The sequence below is a fragment of the Daphnia magna genome, linkage group LG10 (genome assembly GCF_020631705.1).
Source record: "Daphnia magna isolate NIES linkage group LG10, ASM2063170v1.1, whole genome shotgun sequence".
NCBI classification, from domain to species: Eukaryota; Metazoa; Arthropoda; class Branchiopoda; order Diplostraca; family Daphniidae; genus Daphnia; species Daphnia magna.
The window spans coordinates 5,103,030-5,117,007 of record NC_059191.1 but is presented as its reverse complement, the minus strand read 5'-3'; the positions used below and the strand labels follow the sequence as shown (position 1 = coordinate 5,117,007).

At 41.7% G+C, this 13,978-nt stretch overlaps 1 protein-coding gene and 2 pseudogenes across 1 annotated transcript; 1 reads left to right on the top strand and 2 right to left on the bottom strand.

Moving 5' to 3' along the window:
• Nucleotides 1-1,715: 1,715 nt before the first annotated feature.
• LOC123477114 lies at nt 1,716-2,340 on the bottom strand (annotated as a pseudogene).
• Nucleotides 2,341-6,906: 4,566 nt separating this feature from the next.
• LOC116932473 lies at nt 6,907-7,532 on the bottom strand (annotated as a pseudogene).
• Nucleotides 7,533-8,957: 1,425 nt separating this feature from the next.
• On the top strand, nt 8,958-13,850 carry LOC116935956. The gene has a single exon (XM_032943162.2). The coding sequence runs from the start codon at nt 8,958-8,960 to the stop codon at nt 13,848-13,850; it is 4,893 nt and encodes a 1,630-aa protein (XP_032799053.2).
• Nucleotides 13,851-13,978: the final 128 nt, after the last annotated feature.

Genomic DNA, 13,978 nt, shown 5'->3' with positions numbered 1-13,978 from the left:
AGTCCTGTTTTTCCTAATTTGTCTGCTGTAGATGCGAACATTGTTATTTTATTTTTTAAAAATTTAATCAAAGAAGCTCGATCTGCTTCTGCTATTGCTGGAGGTAAGTTTCCGCTGAAATCTACATTGACAGGAGATTGTTCTTCTGTCTCACAAAAATTAATGTTTTTTTTTCTGTCCTTTCGAATACCATTCTTCTAATAACTTGAAATTTTGGAACAGTAATTGGTTCGTTGGTTTCGTTAATTAAAACTACGGAAAAGGCTGTTAAATCGTTAACACTGCAGACGAAGGGGTCCATTCGTAACCAACTAAGTAATCCCGGCCCTCTTTCTAAATAACATGTGATATTCTGTGGAAGTTTTCCGCCTTCCCCATAGGATTCAATGACAGTGGCACTAAAGGGCTTGATCGTGATCCTGTTTTTTGTAATTATGGCTGGCGCAGAGGCCGTGACTTCTTTTGAGTCTTTAACACGTTATATTGTTCTCTCGCTCCCATCTATAATAAATTTGTGCTTGTATAGAGCGTCTAAACCTAAGATACAATCTTCATTGATTCTATTTACGACAATGAACTCCTGCAGAATATCATCGCCTAATACATTCATTTCGAGGGTAACTGTCCCTCTTGTTCTAAGTCGGGTGTTGTCTACACCAAAGAGTTCTACCGGGGCATCAGTACTAAAGTTTTTGATTTGATTTCCAATTCGTTGCAAAATTTCCGTTTTTATTAAGCTTCTACCGGCACCGCTATCCAAAAGGGCAAAAAAATTTACGTCGCTGACTTGTAGCTTTAGTCGGGGAATTTTATTCTTTCTACTTTCTCTGACTTCATTAACATTCTGTCGGGGCTTCGGACAAGGCCCACCTTTGTTCCCAACATTGCAAAAGATGGTTTTTAGTTTCCCTGGTCAAAAGAGTTCAATTGGCCTGCATTTCTTTGTAGGGAGGGGGCGTATGTTTGATTAAGTTTTGGTTCAGGATCTGGGCACTCACGCTGTACATTCCCATTTTATTTGCATTTAAAACATCTAGGACCCTTCGGGCCCCAACTACATATCGCTGTAAGATTCGCATAAGTTTTGAGATATGCACAATATTTTGTACCTGGTAGATTCCAACCAGCTTGGTTATTTCGGTCACTTTGGAGTAGTTGTTTTTGTCCGAATTGACTTCCCGTATTTTGTTGATGAGATCCTTGGGGGTTTTGTTCTAATTGACTACCGCAGTTTTGTGGTTGTTGGCATTGCGGCATGGACCGAGTAGGGAAAACAGCTTGGGCTTGAAAAGCAGGCTGGGGCTGGAAACCGGTTTGGGGCTGAAAAACGGTTTGGGGCTGAAAAACAGGTTGTGGACGGAAATTAGTTTGGGTCTGTGCTTGTACGACTTTATACAATAATTTAGCCATTTCCTGGTTTTGTTGCATCAATTCACTCATTCATTTTTGATTGTTTTTTAACGTTACTTCTAATTCTGATAGTTTTCCTTTAGTTTCGCTTGAAGAGATGTCATTCGAATTTGATGCGACAGCATTAATGAATTCTACGTTTCGTCTCTCTAATTTGGCTTCATTAAATACAGTGGCACAGTTTTCTGTGGCTTTTATTAAACTATCTAGATTTTTGAATTCCTTAAAGCTCATCCGTTCTCGAAGATTGGATTTTAGTCTTCCCCAAAATTTGTCCATTATCAGCTGTTCTCTCATTTCGAGGTCTACCAATTTCCCCTCTTTTGTTGGGTAAGCAAATGAAAAAAGTTTTTGTATGCGACAAGCATAATCCCTAATTGATTCTTCCGGACAATATAACAATTGCGAATGCAATTTTTATATTCGGTCAAATAGATTTTTCTACTGTCTCCTCCATGGTACCGTTCTTGTAGGCATTGTTTTATTTTTGAGAACTCCTTCGCCTCTCTTGGATAGCGTAACTGAAAAGTCGTTACACAGTCGGTCGCTGAACCAAAAAGTTTAGAGCATAACAACTTTATTTTCCTGCCCTCTTCAAACTCTGAGGTATTCATTACTGCATCAAAATGTTTGATCCAGTCCTCAAATTTCGTCGAACTTAATTCATTAAAGGCTGGCACTTGAGCGAGGAGGGAAACCGTCTGTTGTTGTTGATTTAACAATAGCTTTTTGCTCAGATAATAGCTTTTTACTTGTTTCTATTGGGCAAGATTTTTCTACTGTTTCTTTTTTCTGCTCTTCCTTAATTTCCTTCATTGATTTCATTACATGGTTTGCTGCTGCTTTGGCGCCCGTATGTGCTTCTTCCTTCGAAGCCCCTACCGTTTTCATGCAACGATACATGTGATCGTAGTGGTTTTGATAATTCATTCTCGGTATTTTCCCTCCTAAAGGTTTCTTCCCGGTCTTGATGGATTGGTCTAACTGTTTGGTATAGCTTTTGGATTTCGGCCTGTTTCTCTTTGTTTTTATTTATCTTTCTTTTACACTCTTGTCTTTCCCTATTCAGCGGACTGGTTTGTCCTCCTCTGTTGTCGTTAGATTATCGTTATCTTCTTCTTCGTTTTCACTATCTCTAGGCTTCTCGCTTTCGTCCTCTTCTTCCGTTGTTGAATCTTCTTCTTCCATCAGTTTTGTCTCGTTGATTTCTGCAGATTTTGGGGTCTGCCTACTCTCTTCTTCTTGAAGCACCTGGCCTGGTTACGACTACTCCACCGAGTTGGTGGCTGTCCCTTAATATCTACTTTACGTGTCTTTCTTTTCGGTATTTTAAATTCTGTCTGATTTTTATCTTCCTCGTCTATTTTAGGTAGATCTTCTTCGGATTCTGACTTCTCAATCTCTTTTCTTCGACCTCAGATAGCTGCGGGTAAAGTCTCTCAGTAGGGGGAGGTGTTCGCCTTAATGCTTTTCCTTTGGAATTTTCCCAACGTGTGTCGTCTGTTGGTTGTCCCATATACCACATTTCTGCCGTCGGATGTCCGAATCATGGCCGAACATCCGTTAGATATCTATGTACTCAATGGGTAGTTCCAGGGATGTCCGTCGGCTAGTCACCTTGGAAGTGCAATGGATGTGCGAAAATCATATTCTACTGACCTCCTTCCAACAGCCAAGAAGATTTTCAAATTGTTTCATTTAAGGATCGGCCTAGAGCCAATCGGGGCGCTTTTTTGCAAATCGGGTTTCTCATTTCGGGCCATCGAGGCGTGGCTCAGGGTGGAAAATTCTTCTCTCCGAATTCAATTGGGGTTTGCAATCAATTGGATTGCAATCAATCGATTCATCAATGCAATTACATTATCGATTGACTGTTTCACCCGATCAATCCGATAACAACTCCGATAATAGCTCGTTCTACCCGCTGGCCCCGATTTTTACTCTGAAACCGAAAGAACGGCATTTTTTTAAAATTACGTCTGGGCAACGGGTTAACCTCAAATTTTCCCCCCCACCGCCCCGGTTGAAAAAGTGGCACCTCAATTCAATCCCGAAAGCACTTTATCGGTGCGGGGTGGTTAACTCAATTAGAACTAATTGGGGCGATCACTAAGCTTCATTATTAATTGTCAAAATTTCTTTGTTTCCAAAAGGGGAGAACTTAACCGTGTTCAAATTTTTCCCTTGAACGTATTTTTATTTTAAGTCCAGCATTTAATACGATAAATAAAAAAATTAAGGAGTAATTATCTATTTACCAGATGGTTTATTTTTAAATTTATTACAAAAAATGAATAAAATATATGTAAGTCGTGAGTTTGTTTGCACAGGCTTTCCGTTTAGCTTACGAAAACCAAGCCATTGGAAATTAACTTACAGAAAATAAATATTATTCGGCATTTAATAATATTCAAAGCAAGTATACTTATGATAGGATTCTAATTTCAAATAATAAAAAACTACTTTAAACTTAATAAATCATGCTGGAGTTTAAAATTCAAAAAATATTTAGCATAAATTGTTTAATTTCAATTTATGCACTTCTGGTTTAACCTAAGTTCGACATCATCTTGACTTCTTAAAAATCCTGTATATGATTTGTTATCGAAAAAAACTCAAGTGTTTTACTACAATTCGATTCGATTGTTCGAAAATGAGGATTTAATACATCAAGAGATTGGCACAGTGGAATAATATTTGACTATGGTGCGGGAGACCCGAGTTCGAAACCTGATATAGCCAAATGTTATTTCAAGATTAGAAGTCCAATACATGACATATTTCAACACAAACTTTGACCGGGAATGGACTAGGCTTCTATTTTTTCAATTTCTCAGTTGGATAAATTTTTCGGTGAACCGCAACAACGGAAAAGTAGTAGCTTGTTTCAAACTTTTTTATCCCTGAGGGTATATATGTATATATACTGAAGGACTATAACAATTTTAGGGTGTGGGGTATAGGGGGTAGGGTAGTAGTAGTAGATCTCAGAAGGTTTAATGTCCATTATGTATTTCCATATACGTTTCTTCCCTGAATGACCAATCGTCCTCAAATTTTGTACAAAATTCTGTCAAAATTTGATACGTGGTATAGTGGTTTTTTCATTTGATTCTATTACAGTATAAAAAAATTAATTTGCGTAATTGTTACCTAGCTGGTTGCCGAATCCTAGGCAGTGAATTCGCTTTTGTTTGCGTAACCTTACAACTGTCAATGCATTGCAGTCAGTGCAGAAGGCTGTATAACAGTCCCTAAACAGTAAGTTTTTTCTTTAACAAAATGTTTTAAACAGTAGATTTTTATATATTTTTTTATATTGCAAATTTAAATATATTTAGAAAATATTTATTTATTTATTATATTAAAAATATTTCAATATAAAAATATGTAAATTAGTTTTTTATAGTTGAATGCCAATTACTCTCTAATTCAAAACTAGTTTATTGGTCCAATTATTTACGCCAATAATTGACGCTTCTGCGAAAAAGCCTAAGTTGAAAGACTTTGAGTTGTTATTACCGATTATTTTGATAACGGTGACGTCATGACTCGTAAGTGTGAAAGAATACAAGACGGAGAACGAAGCAAACACTATAAATTGATTAAAATTCAGAAATCTTTGATCCAAAATCTGTTTGTTTTTGGCCCACGTTACATGTCTATAGACATTTTTTTTCAAAAAAATAGCCCGAAGGACATTACCGAAGGAATCTTGTTTTCAATTTTTTTACTACAAATTTTTCAGAAATCCATAGATATCAATGAGTACTATTCATTTCTGTAAAATTTACAATTTTCTGTGTCTTACTTCATCCGAAAATAAATTTTAAAATTTTTAAGACTATTTTTTGGGGAGGGGAAAACGTCAAAAATCAAAGTTTTTAAAGCTCTCGTTCGACCAAATAAAAGGATATTTTTATGGAAACTTAGTACATTTCTGAAAGCTCATTTCATCGTGCATCACGTGGTGCAACTGAATAAATTTTTTATTGACTTTATACTGCTGAATTTAATGAAAACATTTCAGCCAATCAGGGTGCACCAGGCGCAAATTGGGAAATAGGAGAGAGATTTTTGAATTTCAATTATGTATTTTGATTAATTTCACCCATGTATATTGTTTTTTTAGTTGATTTATCAGTATTTGCCTTAAATAACTATTAAACTATAAAAAAATACACAAGACATTTGAAATTTGGCAATAATTTATGTTTATTCGAGATCGCCGACAAGCCCTATTTCACAAGTGGTATATAGGGGAGAACGGGGTCAACTTGGACACGGGTCATATTGGACAAAGACCCTAAGTGCTACATGTTACAGAAAAAAAATTTTTTTTTTTATTATTTTTGTATAGACTGCAATGTTTAACGTTCTAGAAAAAATATTGATTAAAATCGAATCATTATTGTTCTTGTTATCGCAGAATTAAAAAAATGGCCCTGTTTGATGTAATATTCTTCCCTATTACTGTAAGCATTTTTAAAGTGAAAAACACTACAAATGAATAAAATAATGATATGTGAAATAGCCAATTCATTTCTTTAATGATTGATAAAAAACCTAAATTTTAATGCCTTTCCAGTGTTAAGTTATTAACGAAATACTAAATAGCACCGGGTTGGGTCATTTTGGACACACAGTTTTGGGGTCATATCGGACAACTTCGATATTGGAGTGGGAGGTGCTTGTGGAGAAGCCATATACGCCCGTTTGACAAATCGATACTCGATACTCTGTTAAGCCCTCCCATTTTACTCTACCCGTCTACAAATTGTCCATTTCAGCCCCCTATTTCGTAAAAATGACATAACTCTCTATTTTTCATTTCTATTGCAAATATTTCAATATGAATGAATAAAATATTGAATAAGCAGTCTACCCATATTTTTTAAAAATTTATTTTATGTCTCCTTATGAGGAAAACTGGCAGCGTCCAATCTCACACCGTCCCTGTCCAGTTTCGCCCCGCCGTTTAAATAAAAACTAAAAATAACCGACTTCATTAAAATTCTTATAACTCGTTTATTTTAAGACTTAAAAATCACAAAAAAATTGAGGAGTTACCCAAGAAGGTGCTGCACCATTAACTAAAAATAAATATTAGAAAAAGAACATAGAAATCTAAATAAAGAGGAAAGAAATTTTTTGTCCAGTTTGACCCCGTTCTCCCCTACATGATGCGGCACTAGCAATTAAAATACCATAGAAACAATGCTCCATTGCATGAAGCCAATCTTTGTACGGGGCATTACTGACTTGGTAGGCTTAAACAAATAGGCAGAAACTGCGAACAGCCTATTAAACCTGGAGTACCTAACACGATACATGGGGAAACCAGACATTTGATGAACGCAACGAGGAAGCAACATAATATGCTAACAAATAATAACAATAACTAATAATTGTGTTGGAACTAGTATTTGGACCATTTCTTGAACTTGGACCGATTTCTTGCATCTACGATTTTATGAATAAACCAATAATATGGATTTAGTATGGCAATTGTACATTCACTTTAATTACTTGTAAATCAGAACGTAAGTCATTGGAGACAGTAAGCATGTTGGGCAGCCCATCACCACAACTTTGACCTGAACCACATACGGGTGTGTGGGTTTCCATTTGGAGTTTCAAACTTGATGTTGTCAATGTCATGTTGGAAATAGGACATGAACCAGCTACACTGGTTTTTGTCGTGCTGGATGAATGAGTTTTTTTTTCTTTTGTCTATGTAATTTGAATCATTATACCCTGTGATAAAAATCGAAATGAATAGTTCTAAAAATAATACTACAACAAATATAGGACTAACATTTTGGATTGAATTTTAGGCACTCCAAAGCAAATGCTTTTCCAACTGGCATGTTGTGGCAAAGATCGATAAACCCTCCTGTAGTACACATTTTTCTTGTAGGTGATTTTTTGGGATTCTCTGCCACCATTATCAGAACTGAGTGAACTTCCATCTTACTCAGTTTTTGTTGAAGTTTCTCAATTGCATTCATGCAATCCCATCGTTTCCCCAAATCCCATTTTACAGAATTTTCTTCTGATAATGCAGCAGAGGCTGCAGCAGCCTTTAATATTTGTTTGGCCTCTTCAATACCACTCGGCATTTTTCTAATCAATTTTAGTAGGTTAAGCAATTGCAGTATCCATCAACAAAAACTGCAGCGGTTCAAAAATTTACCCGCCACTCGGCAACACAAACTTCGACCGAGAAAGGACTATGAAATATAATTTTTCGTTTGGATATCCTTAGAATGTCCGACGGCGCTGTTGAGGGCGGTCAAAAACAAAAAAAATTACATCCATAGGACATCCAAATCGAATATCAGGCTGTCCGGAGGATATAAAAAAGATGTACTCAACATCCGACCCCGAAATCTGTCGGACATCCGACAGACTGCATTGTGTTATGTGGGGTTCGTCTTTTCCTGGCACTTCTTCGTCGGTTTCGTATTCTGTTTCCGAACTGTCTGATTGATAGTCTTCCAACTGGCTTTTGTCTGCTTCATACCGTAGTTCTACGCATTCTTCGACACTTGAAATCCCGTATTATTTAGTGCACGGTAGAGATCCTAATATTCCTGTGAATGAATTTCTAGATGCTTCCCCTTCAACCTTTAAATTCGCTTCTGATTATGTAGGAAATTTAACTGATCGCTTTCGTTATAGCTTCCAACGAGTTCGCGAAGAAACCGAGAAAGCTCGGAATCGTCAACGCGAACTAGATAACAAGCGAGTAAAAGAGAAGAATTATGTTGTAGGTGATAGAGTCTTATTAGATATTCGTGTAGTTAAAGACGGCGATAGTAGGAAATTTACTTCTAAATATAAAGGCCCTTATAGAGTAGTAAAAGTTTAAAATAATAATACTGTAGATATAGCTGATAATTCTTATATATGTCAACATACGCATGTAAATCGTTTAAAACCACTGTACGAGACAATGTTGTGGAAAACAGAACTTTGTCCCCCAATTGAGAACCCCTCCGATTTTGAAAACCGATTTCGTAAGTGTGGCGCACCAGCGCCAAAAGACGGAGAAGGATCTGGCAACGGCAGAGCAGACGACGCAAAAAAAGGAGACGTCAGTGAAGGCGAACGAGTGGAGAAGTCAAGTTGCAAGATTGTGTGTAAAAAAACCCCTTTTTTGTAACCAATAAAGCTGAATCGTTCGCGGAATTTCATAGTTGTCTGTCCCGAATATTTATTTAAGTGCTCGTAGTTTATCACATGGTGCCGAAACCCATACGACGAATACTTCAGGTAGCTAAGTCAAATTGGTCTACTCCCACCGCGTGTGGCCGCAGCCATCTTCCTTTGTCGATTCGGCTATTTTCCAACTCAAAACAAGAATACCTCAACGGAGTTTAGACTGCTGACTAATTACCCTACTGTGGTTGAACTTTATTAAACCGATCTCTCATTATCGTCCTACGTTTTCCCTCTCGAAAGACTTTCCCTCTCAGATTTTAACTATTCCCTCACTCGAACACACAAAAAAAAAAAAAAAAAAAATCTTTTGTTTTCCATTAATGGCGGATGACGAGGAAGAGACGCGACAGGCCGAGCTGCAAGCCCTTTTCACGGCACGTACTACCGCCAAACGCAGGCACACTAACCTCGCTAGAAGAATTAATACGATAATTCAAAATGGCACGTCTCGTGCAGAACTAAACGATCTCCTGGCATCGCTAAGCCAAGCGTACGCAAGCCTAGTAGACGTACACGAACGCTTCGTGATGGTCTCACGGCTTGACGGTGAAGATCTCCACGCGGCGCAAGTTTATTTGGAAAGCGTCCAAATATTACACACCGCTTGCCTCGGGCATGTTGAGCGTGCACAAAGGGCAGGTGCAGCAGGAGGATGGAATGTATCCGTAAACGTTAACGCGACAAGTCACAGCGCCCGAGATGAGATACCTGACAACGACGATGATATACCTGTCAACGACGATGAGCAACAAAACGCGCCAGTCGCGCCCAATCGAAACGTTGCATTCGCCATTGAAAACGACAGTCAAGTAAATAACGATGCCACCGGCCGCCATAACCTGGAAACAAACTTCGAGTCTAATCCGAAAATCGACCAAGTCGCGTTGGCTAAGCGACGAAAACTCGATCTCAAATTTTTGTTGCAACAGAAGAAGGTTCAAATTGAGCGTGAGCATATGGATCTCGAAACTAAAAGCCGGAGAGAACAAGAAGACATCTTATTCCAAATTCAAAAGGAAGAACAGCTGCTTGCCTTTCTGCAACCAGTAGCGACAGCAAGTAGCAATTTGTGTTCCACCCCAATCGAAACGCGTCAAAACAATTTTTTCGCCGGAGTTTCGTCTGTCAATGCCCCGTTTCCCGTTTTGACACCCCTTGCACCTAATGTAACAGAAGAATGCATTCCACTTTCATCGCGAACGCAGCCCATTTTCGCCCCATCGTCAACATACGCTCCTTCACACCGTTGGCCCAAGCTGGTTGTAGCAAAGTTCGACGGCGACCCTCGCGGCTGGACCAAATACGCACGTAATATCAATGCAACTCTTGGAGAAACTAGCATGCCAGACTCGCTTAAACTACTAGCGCTACAAGAAAGCTTAATGGAAGTAATTCAAAGGCGGATGGCCCATGTCTTCACCGGTTCTCGAGCGTTTCAAGCCGCATGGGCAGAAATTGAATCCAAATACGGCAACCCTGGCTTAATAATCCAGGCTCATAACCAGCATCTGCAGCAGCTCGCACCTTTCAAAACCGGCGATTTCAGCGGGCTCTTCGACATGGCGACAGCCGTTCGCGACGCAGTTTCAAGTGTTAGTCCCGAAAACTGCATTATGTTCACCTCGGTTATCGGTTCGCTCCCCGCGAAAATGCCAATGCATCTGCAGACTGACTGGGGCAAGCTCGCCTACAGCCTTAAGCGAATGCCTACGATTATTGATTTCGACAGATGGATAGATACAGTTGTCGGAGCCGAAGAACTACGTGGTGCCAAGTTAACGTTAAACAGCAACCAGGCCGTCAAGACTCCAGCCGCTAATTACACTCGCAACAACATCCAATCGGCCGGCAGTAGCAATTACAACAATCGCGGTCCAACAATTCTCGCTGGGTCATTATTGCCTAACACCGCGACAGAATGTTCCGCTTGTCACGAAAAAGCTGGCCATCGCCTCGAAAGCTGCAACACGTTCACCCGCATGCTCGTGAACACCCGAGCAACACTGTGCGCCACGAATAACCGTTGTTTCAAGTGCCTCATTCGCGGACACTATGCAACCAAGTGCAGAAAGCCCTACAATGGTTGTAGCGAATGCGGTGGCCCCCACCATCTCCTGCTTCACGGTGCCGACCGCCAATTCCCAGCTGCTTCATCAAAGCAAGGTAACAATTTAAGTGTCCTATTAGTTCACGCGCCGCGTAACAGCATCGGGCCAGTCCTGCTGGCAATAGTTCGAGTAATAGTCGAAGCTGGTAATCGTTCTCGCACAGTATTTGCCGTTCTCGACCCCGGAAGTGAAGCAACCCTTGTAACGCGTTCATTGGCGGACCGTTTAAACTTAAAGGGCTATCCCACCAAAATTCATTTCGGTTCCTTTGCCAGTTCGACGCTGCTCGACACATCCGTAGTGTCATTTCGGTTGCGCTCAGCGGAAAGCAAGCACTCCTTCGCACTGGATGAGGCGTTCGTGGTCCCAAATATCAATCTCTCACATCGAAAAATTAATTGGCCGAAAATGAAGTATGGATGGCCGCACCTCGCTTGTTTACAATTACCAGCAATCGACTCAACTAAGGTCGAACTCTTGATAGGAATGGATCTACCATCAGCCCACCAAACACTTCGTGTAATTACACCTCTTGCCAATGAAGACGGGCCTTCGGCACACGAAACGTGCTTTGGCTATGCAGTTGTTGGAAAAATTCCCCGATCCCTTGTTTCTGGTCCAAGCCTTAAAATAGACGTCAACCTCGGTTCTACAGAAGTGGAACCGTCGCTAGCAACCACCGTTGAACGCTTCCAGTCAAACCAGTCATTCGGCGTCGTTGTAAAATCAAAATCGAAAAAATCCCAGGAAGAAGAAGATCAGCAGATGTTAAACGTGATCAAGCGGTCAATAAAATTCGTTGGATGTGGCTACGAAATTGAGCTACCCATTCGACCAGAAGTGTCCGTCGTTCCAAACAACCGAAGTCAAGCGCTTTCTCGATTTTTTGGCGTCGAGCGCCGCCTCGCGGAGCCGGCGATGCGTGACGTGGCATCAAATTATGAAAAGATTATGCAGAATCTCATTTCGTCCGGCACCGTGATTGCTGTGTGCCAGTCCGACTTATGTGAACCACAGGGTAAAATCTGGTATCTCCCGCATTTTTTTGTAGTAAACCCCAACAAGCCACAAAAAATTCGTGTAGTGTTTGATGCTAAAGCACGTTTTTGTTCGACCTCGTATAATTCCATCATGTTGCGCGGACCGCCATCTATTCCCAGCTTAGTCGGTGTGCTTCTGCGCGCTCGTCAGTTTCGTGTTGCGCTTTCCGCCGATATCACAGCGTTTTATCATCGCATCGGCGTAGCCAGTCAACACCAGCCCCTGCAGCGTTTCGTTTATCGAAGATTCGGCAGCAAAGAGCCAATACTGACGTATCAATTCACTACCCTAATTTTTGGAGCTGTATTCTCATCATCCGCGGCCGTTTACACGCTACAACATGCAGCCAGCGAATGTGCTGCCTTTCCTCAAGTTGCGGCCAAGATGCCAGACAACTTCTACTCAGACAATCTTATCGACTCCTTCGAAACAGAGGATGAGGCGATTAAATTCAGCATGGCGGTAAGGCAATCCCTCGAAGCTGGTGGATTCAGTTTGACGGCATTTGCTTCGTCTGCTCCGCGAGTGCTCGAAAGCATTCCCTTGCATCAAAGGTCAGCTAGCGTTTTAGACCTCAACGTGGACGCCTTGCCGGTAGAATACCATCTAGGAATCGAGCTAGATCTAACAACAGATTCGTACAGTGTCAGGGTCAAAACGATGCCCCAAGTGTCCACTAGAAGAGAAATGCTAGCTGCCATGTCGCTGACGTTCGACCCGCTTGGGATCTGTCTCCCGGTTATCGCTGGGGCTAAATTACTGTTTCAGCTTACAAACAGATTGGAGAGAAACGCTCGCGGGTGGGACCAGCCTTTGCCAGCAGACCTGCTGGAAAAGTGGAATGTTTGGGCAGATGGGTTGGCCAAGCTATCGTTCCCTAATGTGAGCAGATGTTTCCGCCCCGCCGATTTACCATTTTTGGGCTCTGTATCTCGGCTGATCGTGTTTGCTGACGCGTCATCAGTCGCGTTTGGAGCGGTCGCCTACCTCCGCACACAATTGAATAACAAGGTCCATGTAAGTTTCGTGATGGCAAAAGGTCGTTCAGCATCATTGAGGCCAACGACAATTCCGCGGATGGAGTTACAGGCGGCTGTACTGGCCGTGCGCTTGTCAGCACTAATAAAAAAAGAACTCCGCATCCCAATTGCTTCTGTTGAATATCACACCGACTCTCAGATCGTTTTATGGCAGCTGCGATCCGATGACCATGGACGTCCGTCATTCGTGCGCGCAAGAAGAGAGGAGATCCTCGCCCACTCGGCACTCAACGACTGGCATTTCGTTCGTAGTAGCGATAACCCGGCCGACGAATGTACTCGCGGTGTCACACCAAAAGACTTTGGTCCTGGTTGCCGTTGGATTACTGGCCCCTCTTTTCTCATGGATCCATCCTATGTTGCAGAGCCATTGGACCATCGCGCCACTAAACCTTCTGAAAAGGAAGACGATGAAACACTGACCATCAGCATTGGGCATCTGGATGTCGCGCCATATTGCTGCCACCCGAAGGCAGCCGCCGTATCTAAGCTCATATCCCACGCCACGGAACTAAGCATTCTGAAACGCGAAGTTGCCCAGCTGGTGCGACACGATCCGGCCACGCAAGCGGAGCCGACCGTTGGAGAGCTTGCAGAAGCCCTTCGTGTGTGCTTGCTGGTCTCCCAAAGTGAAGTTTTCGTGCGCGAGTGCAAGGCCCTTCTTAACGGAACCGAAATTCCTCGAAATTCAGTGCTGCGGCGTGTTGGCCCATACATCGATCCGGATTGTGGCTTAATGAAAGTGGACGGAAGGTTGGAGCACGCCGAACTCCCGGCGCGCACTCGTCACCCAACTATAATTGCACCGAACCACCCGATGACCAGGTTAATCATAGAAGATTGTCACCAAAAAGTGCAGCACTCCGGCGTTGAGCACACCTTAAGCATCTTGCGCGAGCAATATTATCTCCCCCAGGGTCGCAGGGCCATCCGTCGGGCATTGAGAAAATGTGTCAAGTGCAAGCTCTTACGTTCCCTGCCCCAAGCACCGAAAATGGCAAGCCTACCAAAAGAACGTCTTTAGGCTTTCCTTCGCGTTTTTACAAATGTCGGCCTCGATTGTTTTGGGCCATTCCAGGTCGTAATCGGAAGGCGATCAGTTAAAAGATATGGCCTTCTTATCACCTGCCTTTCCTCTTGTGCAGTGCACCT